The sequence below is a fragment of the Sceloporus occidentalis genome, unplaced genomic scaffold, assembly GCF_023333645.1.
Source record: "Sceloporus occidentalis isolate IW3139 unplaced genomic scaffold, rSceOcc1.0.p SCAF_6, whole genome shotgun sequence".
In the NCBI taxonomy this organism is placed as follows: domain Eukaryota; kingdom Metazoa; phylum Chordata; class Lepidosauria; order Squamata; family Phrynosomatidae; genus Sceloporus; species Sceloporus occidentalis.
Window position 1 is genome coordinate 85138593 of NW_028316986.1, and position 16431 is coordinate 85155023.

Sequence of the window (16431 nt, forward strand, 5' to 3'; positions counted from 1 at the left end):
TCATTTCTCTTTCTCCCTGCCTTCCTCCCGATCCCTCCTTCTTCCCTCCCCTCCCTCCCTCCTTCTTTCCCCCCTCTCTCTCTCACACACACCCCTTCCCTCACTGCAGTCGCTCGCCTGCTTGCTTTCCTGCCTCCCTGCCTGTCATTCTTTCAGCCAATCAGGAGACGGAGGCGGCCTTGGTGGAATATGTTCTCGGAACGGTTTCAGGAATCGCTGTGCGGTAAAATGCAGTTCTGATCACGGTCTGATCACGTTCTAGTTTACTAATGCAGTAATATCTGTTCCAGGAACGTTCTCATCACGTGATGATAGGAACGTTCTCAGAACACAGTGCGATAATCTCCTATGTATGTATGTTTCTGTCTGTATGTATATATACACATACAAAATAAATGGTACCCATGTTAGTCAAGAGCATGCATCTTTTTTTCTCGTCTGTCTTCAGTTAGCTATAGCCACAAGTAGCTTTGACATCAGATTGTCATTGATGACAACTCAATACAATTTTCAGCTTTTATGGCACTATAAAGTTATGTACAGTAAGTATTATTTCTTAGGAATATATTAAATATTTGGAGCCACTGGCAACTCAAAACACAGCTGCTAGGTGAATAAGACATGTAGGAAAATAATTTTAAACTAAATTGAAGAATTTGATTACAGTCATCATATTTGCTAAAAATAAAAAAACAGTCTAAATCTCTTTAAATTATAGGGAGCAGTGCCTGCTTTTGAGCATCACAATCAAAGGCAACATTGGTTTTAAGTACAGGAAGCACCTTGATGTTAACACAAATATGCTGAGAGGAAAGTTCAAGAGCATGCATAATTTAAGACTATGGTTAATTTTTTTCCTATTTCTTTTTTTACTAATTCAATACCAGAAAAGGCAGTTTTGTCCAAATTTCAGCATCAAATATAAATTTAAAACAGTGATCAAAGCAAACATTTCTCTCCCTCCCCCCTTGCTTTGAATAGAGCTTGTTTCTCAAGTTGGGACTTGCTTGTTCAGCACTTACAGAAAAATCTTCTATGTCTTCAGACTCATTGTGAGTGTCTAAAGAATATTGTGTTCCAATACAAACTTAGGTCAAGCCCTTCATTCTTCTCACAACATTGCTAGCGACAAGCAGAAGATTGTGATAAGTAAGCACCAGCACCACACACAATGGCAACTTGTGCAGTGCAAAGTATTTTTATCCCTTGCATTCCACTGTTTCAAAATCAGAAGTTTTGAAGAGGACAAAGAGGAGGTTTATTGATTTGTCTATTATAAGCAGTATGCTTTGCAGCTGATAATGCTGTTCTTCACTGAAGTATCACCTGACAAAGAAAAGCTATTTATAGAAAAAAATGTAGCTTTGTTGTGGATTTTTTTCTCCTACCACTTCTCATCTGCTTTGCCAACTGATTTGTCTGAAAAGCAGAACATTGTGTCAGCTCACATGACACCAATTTAAGATAGATCTATTAGCTGCACAGCAATCCCAGATGAATGCTTCCTTGCTGACCATATGATTCATACTAGAATAAAGGACAAGAAGCCAGAAGAAAACTCTCTAGTACTAAATTACAAGAATGTTGAAAGCTCCAGAACAAAAAGGAAGATAACACGTACAAGCAGTTCTTACTCGGTTTAGCACCATTCTTTTTGAATTGCCCTGTACACACAGGCTGAGACTCCCTTATCCAAAATGCCTCTGTTTATGATTTTGGAGTTTTTTGGATTTTGGGATATTTTTACATACACAATGAGGTATCTTGGAGATGGGAGCCAAGTCTAAACATGAGAGTCATTTATATTTTGTATACACCTTATACACATAGACTGAAGGTAATTTTATATGCAATATTTTGAATAGTTTTGTGCATTAAACAAAGTTTGTGTATACTGAACCATCAGAAAAGCAAAAGTATTACTATCTCATCCACCCATATTCACAATTTTGGAATATTTCAAATTTCAGAATTCTGGATAAGAGAGACTTAATCTGTATTGGTATTAGTGTGGCCCACGCAAACAGCTATTAGCTGTTATCTACCTATGGCAATCCTTAGATGAGACATTTCCAAGACTTCCTGTCCTCCACTGCTTTGCTCAGTTCCTGCAAATTCATACCCGTGACCTCCGTAATAGCGTCCCTCCATCAAGCATGCAGTTTTCCTCTCTTTCTGCTTCCCTCCACCTTCCCTAGCATTACTGTTTTCTCCAATGAGTTATGCCTTCTCATGATGGGGCCAAAGCACGACAACCTTACTTTAGTCATCTTGGCTTCCAGAGAGATTTCTGGTTTGATCTGTACTAGGACCCATTTGTTTGACTTCTTAGCTGAGTGCCTCAGGACTCTTCTCCAGCATCACATTTCAAATGATTTGATTTTCTTCCTATTTGCTTTCTTAACTGTCCAGCTCTTTCATCCATCCATGATAATAGGAATAGAATGGCTTGTACAATTCTTTCATGCTCAGCTGTATATCTTTGTATATCTTAAGATCTTTTCTAGTTTTTTCATAGCTTTGCTCCTCATTCTTACTCATGATTTCTTGACTGCAGTCCCCACTCTGATCAATGTTTGATCCTCATTATAATACTATTTCTATTTCCTCATTGCCTAGGTTCAATTTGTGTAAATTCTTCATGGTCTTTATTTTTATTTTCTTTATGTTTAACAATAAGTCTGCCTTTGCACTTTCTTCCTTGATCTTAGGAGTCACTCGCTCTAGGTCTATGATGTTTTCGCTAGTAGTATTTATCATCTTCATACCTTAGATTGTTGATATTCCTTCCTCCTATTTTTCTCTCCTCCTTCTTCTGTGTTCAAGCCTACACTTGATCTTAGCCAAAAGGCCAAGAAGTGTTCAAGCCTGCTTTTTGTATAGTATGTTCTGCATTCAAGTTGAACAGGTAGGATGTAAGGATGCAGCCTTGCCTGACCTCTTTGTCAATTGTTTCTCCGTGTTCTGTTCTGACAGTAGCCTCTTGTCCCAAGTACAAATTTCTCAAATATTGTCATTCAAAGCTAGACCGTTAGAAAATGATGCATATCAAGAAACAAAAGGTCAAAGGAACAAAACAGAAGTAGGAATTGATTTGTTTACCACTTAACATCCAACCTTATATGGCAGATTTTGCAGATGAAAAGAAAATGCAGGACTTAAGGTCCAACTTGGTAATTATCTGCTGAGGCATGTCAGAATTGCATCTGATGGGGTTTTCCTTGGTAGGCTTGAAAACAAATAAGTCAAGCAAAGAAATGCCCTCCAAAGGGCTGTGATGGTCAAATGTCCACATTTGTTTTCCTGGCCAATTAATAGGATCCAATATTTCTACAGTTTTATAGTGTTATCAACACCTCTGAATATCTGGGACAATCCAAATATTTTTGCACAAGCTCATTGTTTATTTTAAAAAATAAATTAAAACCAGCCTATTGTGTAGTTTATCTCTAGAATTATATTCCTTTAAACAAGTCAGCATCAGAAAATTATGATCTAGTCAACCTCATCCCTCGTGTTTATTAGATTCACAAATCACAACTTTATACCATTATTGGCGTGCAGTCTGTGACTGCATGTATATCAGAAGAAAAGATAAAAGAAAATGGGATTTGCTTGTTTAAAAATGCCTATACAGCTAAGTCTGTGAATTGGCAGGAACCTGTGCAATGGCTTTTTTTTTATAAACTACATTTCTGAGGAAAGAAATGCTGCCTCAAAAATAATCTTTATTAAATTATTCTTTTCAGCTACCCGAACACTAGTAATTTATAGTGCAAATCAGTACTACCACAAATGGTAATACTGACAGTTATTATATTCCATGCTATCTTATATACTATACCCAATGAGCTTACATTATTATGAGAAGGCAACATGAATATAGGTCACTGGGAAAGTCTAATTATTACTCATTTGCTAGGAGCTAAAATTCACAGCAATTGATGAATTTATCAGAGTTACAATCAAATGTGTTGACATTTTCAGGCAATTATACTTCCTTAATCTACTTACACACTTCCTGTGGTGGAGCTACCATCTGTGAACAAAGAACCATTGGTCCGTTCCATCTGGGCCAGTCTAAAAGACAGAGAGAAAGTCATGTAAGGGGGAAAAAAGTCCACGTTCTACCCCAGTTGTTGTTTCAGGCAACTGCAGCAACTTAAGTTAAAAGGAGCCTATCAAAAACAAATTCTTTGTTAGCTTACTCCAAAGAACAGTTTTCAGGCTTACCTCCTTTTTAAAAATTTGGATAGTTTTTATTCTGCATCATGTCATAGTTATAATATTATATAATATAATAGCAAGGAAAAAGAGCAGTTGGGTACATCTCCATCATGCCTGGGCTATAGCTGATGCTTACACCCCTATTCTCCAACTGCTTTGCAAGAGCCAGGTGCATGCCAAGACCTAGCAACTACAGAACTTAATTCCCCCCTCCACCTTCCCCATCCTTTCTCCTTTTTGTGTCATGTCTTATTCAGATTTTAAATGTAAGGGCAAGGACTATCAGATTAACTGTTTGTAAGCCTTTACTGGCTAAAGGATGAGGCATAAATTCTATAAACTAACTAACAAAATATAATTGTCCCAGTTTCTGCTACTTCCTCATCGAGACCTATCTTTATTTATCACTGTTGCCTTGTCTGTCAAAATGTCCACACAAGCAGGCCTCTCCAGTTTGTTTGTTTGTTTTCTTCTAGTGGATGATATAGCTGGTCATACAAATAAAAAAGCCACTAAAACAAATGGGGAAATGCCAGAACTGTGATTATTTCCACCTCACATGGCTATGCATTTTAGCAACATGAAAAGGGTGGAATAACACCTTTGCATCAGGAAGGAAGAAACATTAACAATCTAAGCTGATGCAGATGACACCATACTACTAGTGGAAAAGAGATCTGACCCAAGTCTAAGCATGAAATTCATTTATATTTGTGGCACAACAAACTACAGCTCCCAGAATTCCATAGCATTGAGCCACAGCAGTTAAAGTGGTGTCAAATCGGATTATTTCTGCAGTACAAATGTAGCCAGAATCAGGGAGCTCACGGGCCTGAGAGCAGTTAACAACAACAACATATGTCTATTTATGGAAATCACACATGTAATTAGATTAAGAATGTTCCATGTTCTCCTGTTTGAACCCAGCCACATACTTAGGGCATTTACAGAGATCCCACTCTGTCCCCCTGGCTCACCAAAGACACAAGGAACAGTCTCTTCTCAGTGGTTATACCAAAGTTATGGAATTCATTCTCAAGGCAGGATTACATTGCTTCCTTAAAAATGTATCTTGGTTTTGTCTCTATTGGTTTTAAGAGAACAAATGAAAACAATTTTTTCCAGATGAGTATCTAGAATCAGAAGACTAACGAATCCGTGGTTATGACTACTACTATGTTTGCTGCATTGCTTGGTTTTTCCTTTTTAAATTCTCTTTTATTGTGATAGTTGTAATGGTATAAGCTGCTATATTTGAGTCCAAAAGAGAAATAAAAATATCAGCAGCACCTGCCTTCCCCCCCCCCCAAACTAGCAATAGCTCAATATTATCAATTCATATTATTCAGTTATCCCTTTAATCAAAAATTACCTCATCGTTACATCCAAGAAGATGCTTTTGAACATATTTTATATATTTATATCATTTGCAGTTTTCACTACATGAAGTATAAAATATATTTTTCTTATACATCATACCTGCTAGCATATTGCTCTATCCTGGAATGTGTGTCATCATGAAATAGTTGGGGAGACTGGGAGGGACTAAGAAAGAAAGCAAGAAAAGCAAATATTGATACAAACTGTCATGTTATTGGAGGGCGGAGCTATTATAATATTTAATATACAATATTATTTTTAAAATGGTGATATGACTGTTACCCAGTAAGATTCCATGGATATATTACTTATTATACTCCATTAAGAAAACTATTAAATTATTTAAGCACAATCCTTTGGGAATTTCCCCACTGCCTCTCCCATGAGGATGATTGGGAGATGCACAGGACCATGATTATGCACAGAAAAGAAAAACCGTTAATAAAATATACAAAGTAAGTACTTTAGAGACTGAACCCAGCATCTGTTCAACAAGCATTACAGATACTCACTCATATTGTTCTGGCCACATACTGATAAGTGTGATTGGACTATAAAGGGGAAAAAAGAGAAAGAGAGAAAGAGAGAGAAGAAAAATACAGCAGAGGAGCTTTAGTGCAATTTAAGCAGTTAAAAAACATGAAGTTCAGCTACTGAGAATCTTAAAAGCAATTCCCTTTGATAATAATTTTATGAATGGTCAAAATATCCTTTTGCTATAATGGAAACAAAAAATCTTAATGTATTGGAGGTGGAAGATATCTTTAGAAAGCAAACAACAAGAGCAACAGTCTCAAAACCAAGAAAAATGTCAAACCTATTGACTATGAAGAATATTATTTGCTTCCAGTATTAATATATTATTCAACTTTGTAATTTTTGGCATGGATATTATTGAAAAGGAAGCTGAGGGAAGGGGATACAAGAAATGTGAGTACAGTGGGCCCTTATCCTCTGGGGTTTGGTTCCAGGATCCTATGGATAACAAAATCTGTGGATGCTCAAGTCCCATTAATTACAATGGCATAGTAAAATGGTGTCCCTTATATAAAATGGTAAAATGAATCTGTGGATAAAAAAATCTGTCAATAAGGAGGGCCAGCTGTACTTGCTGCATGCCTTCAAGAATCAAAGGCAGATGTGTCATAGGGTTTTCTTGGCAAGGGCGGTTTACAGACTGCTCTTTTGGGGCGGCCTGTTCCCGCCCCTTTCCCCACTGGATCGGGGCCTCAGCTGCCACAGCAGCAGCCTCTGAGGCCCCGATCTGCCGCTTTTCAGGCCGTGGGGAAGCGGCAAAAGGCCACTTCCCCGCAGCCTGGAAAGGGGTGTCCTTGGGACTTCATGCCCCAAGGACACCCGACGGTGGCAGGGACAAACAGAAAGGGGCTGCTTGGTCCCTTTTTGCTTTGCAACGCTGCACCAGTGACGCAAAGCTGGAAGGAGCTCCAAAACTGAGCTCTTTCCGGCGCCGCGGAAAGGGCACCACAAGCGCCCTCATGCGGCGCCAAGACGTCACTTCATTTGGAGGCAGCACAGCCGTGACGTCACAATGGCGGCACCCATGTAGAATGGGCGCCGCCATTTTGTACGTGCTCGGCACATACTAGGGTTAGGGTGTCTGGAAGGGACGCCCTTTCCTAACCCTAGTACGTGCCGAGCACGTACTTTTGGCGCATGTGGAACGCGCCAAGATTTGTTCAGAAGAGGCTTGCCATTGCCTTCCTCTGAGGCTGAGAGAGTGTGATTTCCAGTGGGTTCCATGGCTGAACACAGATGTGAACTCCACTCCTGAAGTCCTAGTCAGCATCTGCTCTAGCCAGCACAGTCAGCAATTAAGTATTCATGCGTTCATCTTGGCTTTTTCATCTTTCATTTTTACTGCATTCCAGTTCAACACACAAATTTTGCATTATTTCTGCTATTCAGACTAACCTATGATATCAATATACATTAAAGGTACTTTTCACTTTTGCTATTTAAAATATCTAAATGATAGAAAATTCTAAGCAGAAAAGCACTGGTCTATATTAAAAACTTACGTCTCCAAATTGTCACCTTCTAAGACTGTTTGCACGGGTAGATATCCAAGCCGTGGGTGTTTAGCAAAATACTTCTTTGACCGGAACTTATTCTTTAGCACTTTAGTGAAATCTCGTACATCTTCTCCTGATGTTGTCTAGGTAAACAAAAATATAAAAAAAATATTAAATATTCACAGTGCTATTGGCTTTCAGTAAATCATCACCTTAGGATGCCATGTATAAATCAAATAACAATGACTTCAAACATCTAAAATGAGTATTAAAACCTGAAAGCAAAATAGTAAGAGTGTTTTAAAAGTGAGTGTAAAAAGTACATTCTTATTTTGTCACTTGCCTTAAAAGCCCAGCAGTTTTTAAATTAGGTAGCTAATTCTACATGTTTTTCAATTTAATAAAGTGACTTATAACAAAAGCTTGACCTGGCAAAAATTTGAAAGCCATCAAATTATGTCCAAAAAAAGATAATTTAATCACAAACATTAGAGAGTATTTTAATTCATCTTTTTGGTAAAACTGGAGATTTTAGGCCTAAGGGTCCGTTTCTCATTGCCAGGTGAATCGAACATAAAAAAAGACAGCAAGAATGCATGTTCCTATGGACCATCCAAGAATGAAACTTCCATTTCCTCATTTGGATGGTCTGTATGGTCCATAGGAGCAATCCATGTGCATATGGGATATATCCAAGCCTGCAACTGGAGTAGCTGCTATTTAACTACAAAACTGAGTGTAACACAGTCCTTCCAAAGGTAGCAATATCTGAGGTTCATCTATTTTCTTTTCAATTTAGGCTATGACCTGCTTGGAAGCAGTCAACAAAACTGTATTTTTCACCAGCTTTCAGGCAGCTGCTTTCTTTCTTTTCTCAAACAAAGCTTGTATTTCATCATTTTTAACTTACTCTTCTGTCAGCTTTTTTCATTTCTGACTATTTTCCATCTTCTATTAAAACTTCTAATGTTCTAATACTGAGACTTCACAAACACATCTAGGTGGCCTGGCAGGAATTTTAAAAAACTAATGGGAGGTGTAGGAGTAGGCAATTATAACTGAAAAAGAACTTAGGAATTGGAAATCCTGTGATATATGCTGGCATGTGGGGAATAATCCACATGTATGTGGATTGCTCCTATGGACCATCCAGAGAGCGCAAAATTCTTGTTATACGGTCAAAACCTTGTGATCTGAGTACCTTCTACTACTTTAGAGTTCAACTGAGAGGTAATCTAACTCCCCTTTGCTTTCTGTTAAGATCTGTTCAACAGTGGAATAGATAACTTTGAAGGGTGGTAGATTCTTCATTTTTGAAGGTCTTTAAATAGAGATTGGACAGGCATCTTTCATGAGTGCTTTAACTATGTATTTCTGCACAGCAGGGGGTAGGACTACATGACCCTTGTGGGCACTTCTACAACATTCTACAGCTTGTTGAGTCTGTGAATTACTTTCTACTGAGTAAATCAAAACACAAAACTATTTGCTCCTACCTGTGACTAGTAAGAAAGTCAGGGGAATTAGATTAGCTCAGGGATAAAAGAATGACTAGGGCCTTATTTTAAAAAAGTAACTGGGTCTTCATTGAATCACTTCTTTTTATTTACATAATAAAGTTATCAATAATACTAAGGTTGAAAGAAACAGTAACTGGCTCATGTTGGTGGCACTTTGGTCAACCGAACTTATAGCACATGTATGTATGGAAATGTGTGACCTCTGAATGCAGTTGGACAACAATTCCCATCATTAAGTGGCATAGTCTGTGGAAAAGGATGAAGGAAGTTACAGTCCAAGAGGTGGAGGGCTACACATTCGCCATCCCTGTTGTACAGATACATTCTTATCCTAGCAAGACAGACTGCAGAAGAATTTCCACTGAATAAAACAAAACCATGGTGTTGTAAACAGTGCACAAGCAGAAGCAGGAACTGATTGGTGTTGTTGCTGAGAGCATATGACCTTTAGAGAGTTTGACTGTAGGCTGTGTCATTTAGCCCTGGCTTAGACTTCCCAATGAAGTTCCATTAAGTATGCAATCTCACTTCTATTTATGATACACCAGCATGGAAGCTATTTGTCAGTAGTTTGTGTTTGTTGTCCTTGCATGGTTTCCAAATAATTCAGTAAGGTTTTGTGACTGGCTTATTGGTTTTTAAGGTGCTGCATGGACAAAATCCATTTCACTTTGCTTGACTTATTGCTCCATTTGTTCCTAGCCACAGACTGGAAAGTGCTGAAGCTGACCTTTTTCCCCATTCCATAATTTCACTTTGAGGCTTGAAACGAGAAGGGGCTTTTTAATGCATCCCCACCAGAGAACTCCATCACTTTTGCTGAACTGAGACATGTTCAAGATTTTAATATATGTAAGACCTGATTTAACCTGGCTTTCAGCAGCATTTTGAAACTTGAGTACTAAATGGAACTTTAAAGAAAACCTTGCTAATTTATTTAAGGCTTCTAATTTGTTGGGGTACAACTGCCATCAGGCCTAGGCAACACTAGAGCAGGTTTCATATATTTATGAAGACAAATTGTGTTTATCACTGCTATATTTTCTTACATTCTGCTTTTGTAATTGTTTACAAAGCGACTTCTAAAGTTTTCATGGAAAAAAACCACAAACTGTTTCTTGGTTGTAAAACTCTACGGTACACCTTGCTGTTGTGCTATACAATGGAGCCTTGCTTTATGCGGGGGATCCGTTCCAGACCCCCCACGTAAGATAAATTCCGCGTAAGTTCGAGCCCCATTCAGTAGAATGGGGCTTGCACTCATGGTGGCGTGGCGCACATGGCGGCCACACACACAATTCATTTAATGGTAACACAACTGCTGCGTAAACAGGAAGCTGCATATGGTGCACCCACATATGGAGCGGGCGCACTGTATTATCAATCACTGAACAAGCAGCTTTCACAGTAGGGCTGTAATTAGTGCAGCACTGAATTTTCCTAAGGTTTTATTTTTGCGCTAGAAGTCAGCATTTAAGGAGAAAGAGGATAGAAAACTCTCATCAAAAGGCAAAACATCTTGTGCAAAGAATTAACATTTTAGGATTGAATTAGTACACTTACATATATTATTTAGTGCAATAATTTCCATCATTTTGCATTGTGGCATTACTGCTTACACAGTGCATCATATTTTTTTTATTATCATGTGTTGTGACAGTGGAGCATGAGAATAATGTGTCCAAGCAAATGAATCATCTTTCATTGTTTAGGAAATGCACTATGGGCATACAGACCTGTAAGGGTTAGTTTTGTTCAAAGAGTCACACACTGAAAACCTTACTCAGGACACAGCACCACCATATATTGGATCCAAATAGGAGATATTAATACAATTACCCAAACTTAGGAACTCGTAATAAACATGTGTAGAAGGAGAGCACGCTAACTCAGAACCTCTCTGTCATTGTTATGTTGAACGTAATGGGGGGAAAGAGAAATGCATAATTCAGATTTACTTAAAAAATCGAATTTCAGTTATCTTTATGATACTGAGTCTGAATCAAAATAAACAGTAGTAAAACAGATTACATGTCAAAAGAACAAAGAAAAGGGTATGAAATAACTGAAGAACAATCCATAAGGAAAAATTAGAAAGTAAGTACTCACTGGTATGCAATACTCCACCATTGGATAATGTAACTTGTGGCCCTTTGCTGTACGTCCAGAAAAGAAACAGCTCTGGCAGACATCATAGTTGAAATGTTTCAGGCTCCGATACCTGTGAATACAATTCAAAAATAATTAAGACACCTCTTTTTGCATAAATCTCAAATAAATAAATAAATAAAGAGCCAAGCTCAGCAAACTCTGCAGCTTGATTATAAAAAACCTTCATATAATCTTGCTATTTCATTCCCCTTTGTAACTTGAATTCCAATCAGATGAATCCATAAAGTATACACATAATGAAGCTTGCAGGAGATGACTTGTGCTTCCCCCTCCTTTCTCTGCCAGTTCACAAGACCCCCTCCACTCTATCTCTTATGTGCATTGGTATACACTGCTAAATCGCAGTAACATAGAAGAGGGGAAAGGGAAATCTCTCAATACTGTGTGCAAACAATGGACAGGCCCTTTACACATGCATTTATCTGGACCAACCCCTCTGTATTTTTGCATTTGCCTAGAATACTATTGTAGTGATTTTACAACAATACCATTACATCACATTTTGTGGTATTACTAGTAGTGTTACCCTGATGTGTTAAGGAAACTAGAAGAATAAGAGAAGGCTACTTCTATTGGTTTATCTATTTCTCATCCCCCCCTCCCCTTTTCCTTTCTATCATTTAGTTCTGTGGCAAGTTTCCAAGAAAGGAAGGAAAAGTTATAGCCAATGGCATTAATATGGTACAGGTCCTTGGCACATTAGGAAAATAAACTGTCAGTTCCCCACATCAGATAGCCTGAGAAGAACTGATCTAGCACTGATCAAATTTACAAAACAGTTTATAACATTAAAAACAAAATAAAACCCATTAAGAAAAATAAAAGTTTCAAAATAATTTAAAAATCAACAACAGCATATTCAGTCCTTGACAGCTACCAATAAAGACTTATCCCCCCTCCATGTCCCCAAATGTCTATACTTCCCGTGTAATATTAAGCCATGGTTTATATAGCCAAACTGTGATTTTCAAACCATATCGAGTAACCAGTTATGGATTATTTTTGATAAGCAACAAACTACAATAAGAAATCATAAGTACATTGCCTACAACACTCAGCTTACAATAGCTGTGAATTGCTGTTAAGTATGAACATAGGATCTGTGTTAATTACTGTATATACTCATGTATAAGTCTAGAAATTTAGGTCAAAAAATTGACCCCAAAACATAAGTCAACTTATCCACAGGTCAATGTAATTATTGTATCTTAACTCTTATTTAAAAGAAGGAACCATCCCCTGGTGAAAAGCAAGACTATAATCTATCCTGGAAGCACCAACACCCTCTACTTTCTCATCCATCCAGTCTTAAGAGTAAGCACAAAGAGTTATGTCTGCTGGAATTTTGTACGTTCTTTGACATTGTTATGCTTTGCTTCATTGTTTGCTGTATGCCCCTAAGTTTTACCCTAGACGTATCCACAGGTCATAGCAAAATCCATAATTTTGGCCCCCAAACCTGCCCTTGACTTATACATGAGGTCGACTTAGAGTCAAGTATATACAGTACTCGCTATACACACATACTACTAGTCAAGTTACATGTGCGTAAAGCAGGAGCAGTTAGAAGATAAAGCCTTTCCCCAGACTAAATAGCCTGCTTAATTTTACAGCAACTTTGCGAGGACTGAAAAAATTAATGAGACCTCAAGCTACTTTATCATGATTACATGTTAAAAGCACAGCTAAATTCTTAGGGAGATATCCTGTTTCCAAGCCTATGGAGAGTAAAACAAATAGCCTTCCAAAGGAATGAAAGATTCTTAATGCTTCATTAGGAGGAACTTCCTGACAGTAAGGGCTGTTCGACAGTGGAATGCACTCCCTCGGAGGGTGATAGAGTCTCCTTCCTTGGAGGTCTTTAAACAGAGGCTGGATGGCCATCTGTCAGGGATGCTTTGAATTGGATTTCCTGCATGGCAGGGGGTTGGACTGGATGGCCCTAGTGGTCTCTTCCAACTCTATGATTCTATGATTCTATGATTCATCTGTCTGATTACCAGATATGAAGCAAAGGGCACAAACTCATTTGCTGGACACAAATATCTACAAGAATAGAATGCACTTCTTGTTTACTGCCAAGGAGTTGGATATTTATTAACTAAACAACAATTTGGGGGGTGGGAGGGAGTTAGTATTTTCATTGCATGTGGACTGTAAGTAGATAAAAGCTTCCTGGCACTGATTTTCTGAAGATTTGGATGTAGTGTTCTGGAACAGTGGGGCAAGTATGTTGAATTTTTCTCAGAGCTGACAAAGGAAACCTGCATATGCACACTCATCCTTCTTTGGCTCTACACATTAACCATTTCATTCTGCAAACAACTTTATGGAAAATTCAGTAGAGGTACTAGCAGAAGCTCTGTAAAGTTAAAAAAAAACGTTTTACTTCCATTGAGATAGCACAAAAAAGGAAGCTGGAGGGAAATAGTAGTGGCATCTGTCATGCGAGGGGAAAGGCCAAAAGCTTATTTGTGCCAGGTTGTGGTTTAGAACTGCCAAAAACGTTGCAGATACTAATTGATAAACAACAGAGAAGAGGCAGGGGAAATGAATTAGCACTCTTTTCTCTCAATATAACACTGGTCCATGCTTGGCCAACAAAGTTCCTGATGTAGTGCTAAGGATGAAAGCAGTCAGAATGTCATCTTAAATAGCTTCATGTTATTTGCAGAAATAGCAATGATAGGAGACTAAGTAATGCTTTGCTACTGTATATACCAGTACCTGTTTTGATACTATATATACGTGCACTCTCAGGGCCACTGTACACCTTCTCTTTGGCTATTTCTCCTTCCATTCCTAAAAAGTAACTTTTCCATAGTTCTGGTTGGGGAAGTGGCAGCTCCCCTTCCAGTCATTCATTCTGAGACCCCTGAGTATTCCTGTTGGAATGCAACCTGTTCTGCACACCCTAAACTGAAGCCAGCTGCCTTCAGATGTTATGTAAAATGTCTTCATGTCTTAAAGTTAGAAACAGTTCCCAAGCTACTTAACGCCCATATGTGGAAAAAGATAGGTACAATTTTGTCTTGTGCCTAAATCAAGAAACAGTTCTATGTCATGCCTGTTTTCAGATACTCAAACAGAATGCCTGAAAGGGCATGGAACCCAATACTTGTCTCTATCATTGTCCTGTCTCAAGTAGATCAATGGGATTTGCATAAATACTGATTTACCATTCAGTAATTCAATCAGTGGGTCTATAGTAGTTGGGATTAGCAACTGAATGTAGACCATACCTTTCTAGCATGACATAGCAAGTGGATTAGTCTTTCCTAGCATGTACATACTTCCAGACACATTGATATATGCCCATTCAGACAAACTTGGACAAAGTTAATATCTCACATATACAGACATCAACAGTAAAACCAGACTGTCTGAATATTTGAGCACGGTAATGATTCAATATAAGTGCACTGTTACATGAACTGTTCAGAGGAATATGTCAGTAAGATCAAAACTTAGCAAATGAAGATGTGGATGCAAATGCCGAAAGCGTTGCCACACCTATGATGTGTTTATTCTTTCCTGTCTATAAATAACAATTTAACTAGACTATGGTATATTAATAACTTGTAAGAAAATAGGAGATGTTGCATGTTGGAAAACACAGTACAAAAGAAAAATTTATATACTTATTTATGTTTACAGACTGGGGATTCTGTTAGTTCACTCTGCTGCTTATCAAATTCCCTGGTAGAGCTCACACAACTGGCATTGGAGTCACCCAGATTTTTGGTCTTGGATGACTTCAACATTCCATTTGAGATCAGTCTGTCAGGTGCAGCTAGGGAGTTCATGGCATCCACATCAAACATGGGCTATCCCAATTGTTCTCAAAACCCACACATTCAACAGGTCACACCCTTAATGCGATTTTCACTATTGAGAATAAAGAAATGAGGATGGAGATGGTTAATACCTCAGCATGTCATTGACAGATCATTTCCTGGTCAGTTAGTATCATAGCTACTATCTGTCCTTGTAGGGGTGGTGGACTTTCTAAGATAGTCCATCCTCAAAGACTAACAGATCCATCAGGACTCCAGAAAGAAGGTTTTATGGCTGGTATCTAATGATCATGTTGAAGCCCTGGCCGATAGATGGAATCAAGAGATAATAATAATAATAATAATAATAATAATAATAATAATAGTATTTATTTATATACTGCCCAATCACTGGGAATCCGAGCGGTTATTGACCTGATCACTTCCAAATGTCCTTTCCAACCTGTTACTAACTGGGATCCTCGGTATACAGATCTCAGGGAGCTGAAATGGAAAGGATGATGACAGCAGTACAGATGGTGGAAACCTCAGCTTATATCCAACATGACATGGTATAGAGAACATCTTTCTTCCCATAAGGTGGCAATACCTGCAGCAAAGAAAGCCGCCTTAACAATTTCACAGATAACGTCTCTCACATATGAACCAACTTAGATGCCATTATTATAGCAGAAATTGGCAATGGCATGTCCAGCAACTCTGTCAGTAGGATTACACTGGATCAGTTTTAGCTGGTGAGTACCACAGATGTGGACAAGCTACTAGGACAAGTAAGGAAGACACCTTGTCCTCTTGATCTTGTCATTCTTGGCTGGTCATCCAGAGAGGAGATGCAGTTAGATCTCAGCTGCAATATATTATGAATCCATCTCTCAGGGAGGGAAGTTTTTCATTTTGTTTAAAAGAAGCAGTAGTATGACCACTTCTTTAAAAGCCATCCCTGGATTCCTTGGTTTTAAACAACTGTAATAGACTAGTATCAAATGTCCTTTTTCTAGACAAGGTGACCACCCAACTCCAGGGAATATTACAAGTTACCCAGAACCGTTTCAAACTGGCCTCATAACAATACAGAGTTGAGACCACTACGGTCACCTTAGTGGATGGTCTTCACCTGAATATCAACAGGGCTGAGTGTCCCTGCTGGTGCTTTGGGACCTTTCAGCGGTATTCAATATTATCAATCACTGTATCCTTCTGGAATGCCTGAGGGATTGGGGAATTGGAGGTACTGTGATTCAGTTGTTCTGGTCCTATCTCTCAGATTCAAAATGGTAGGGCTTAGTAACAGAGGCTCCTGTT

The 16431-nt window shown here is 38.4% G+C and overlaps 1 protein-coding gene across 3 annotated transcripts in view; it reads right to left on the reverse strand.

The window, feature by feature from the left end:
- Positions 1-16431, reverse strand: part of UTRN (utrophin) — a 446595-nt gene that overhangs the window by 27498 nt on the left and 402666 nt on the right. For 2 of the 3 annotated variants that reach the window (XM_089530248.1, XM_089530249.1), the window contains exons 66-70: positions 11270-11381; positions 7647-7783; positions 6120-6158; positions 5707-5772; positions 4015-4080 (exon numbers count right to left, since the gene is read on the reverse strand). In XM_089530248.1, coding sequence (XP_089386374.1) covers positions 4015-4080; positions 5707-5772; positions 6120-6158; positions 7647-7783; positions 11270-11381 — 420 coding nt within the window. Of the gene's footprint in view, positions 1-4014; positions 4081-5706; positions 5773-6119; positions 6159-7642; positions 7784-11269; positions 11382-16431 lie in introns of those variants that run through there. The other variant, XM_089530250.1, reaches the window with a different exon arrangement.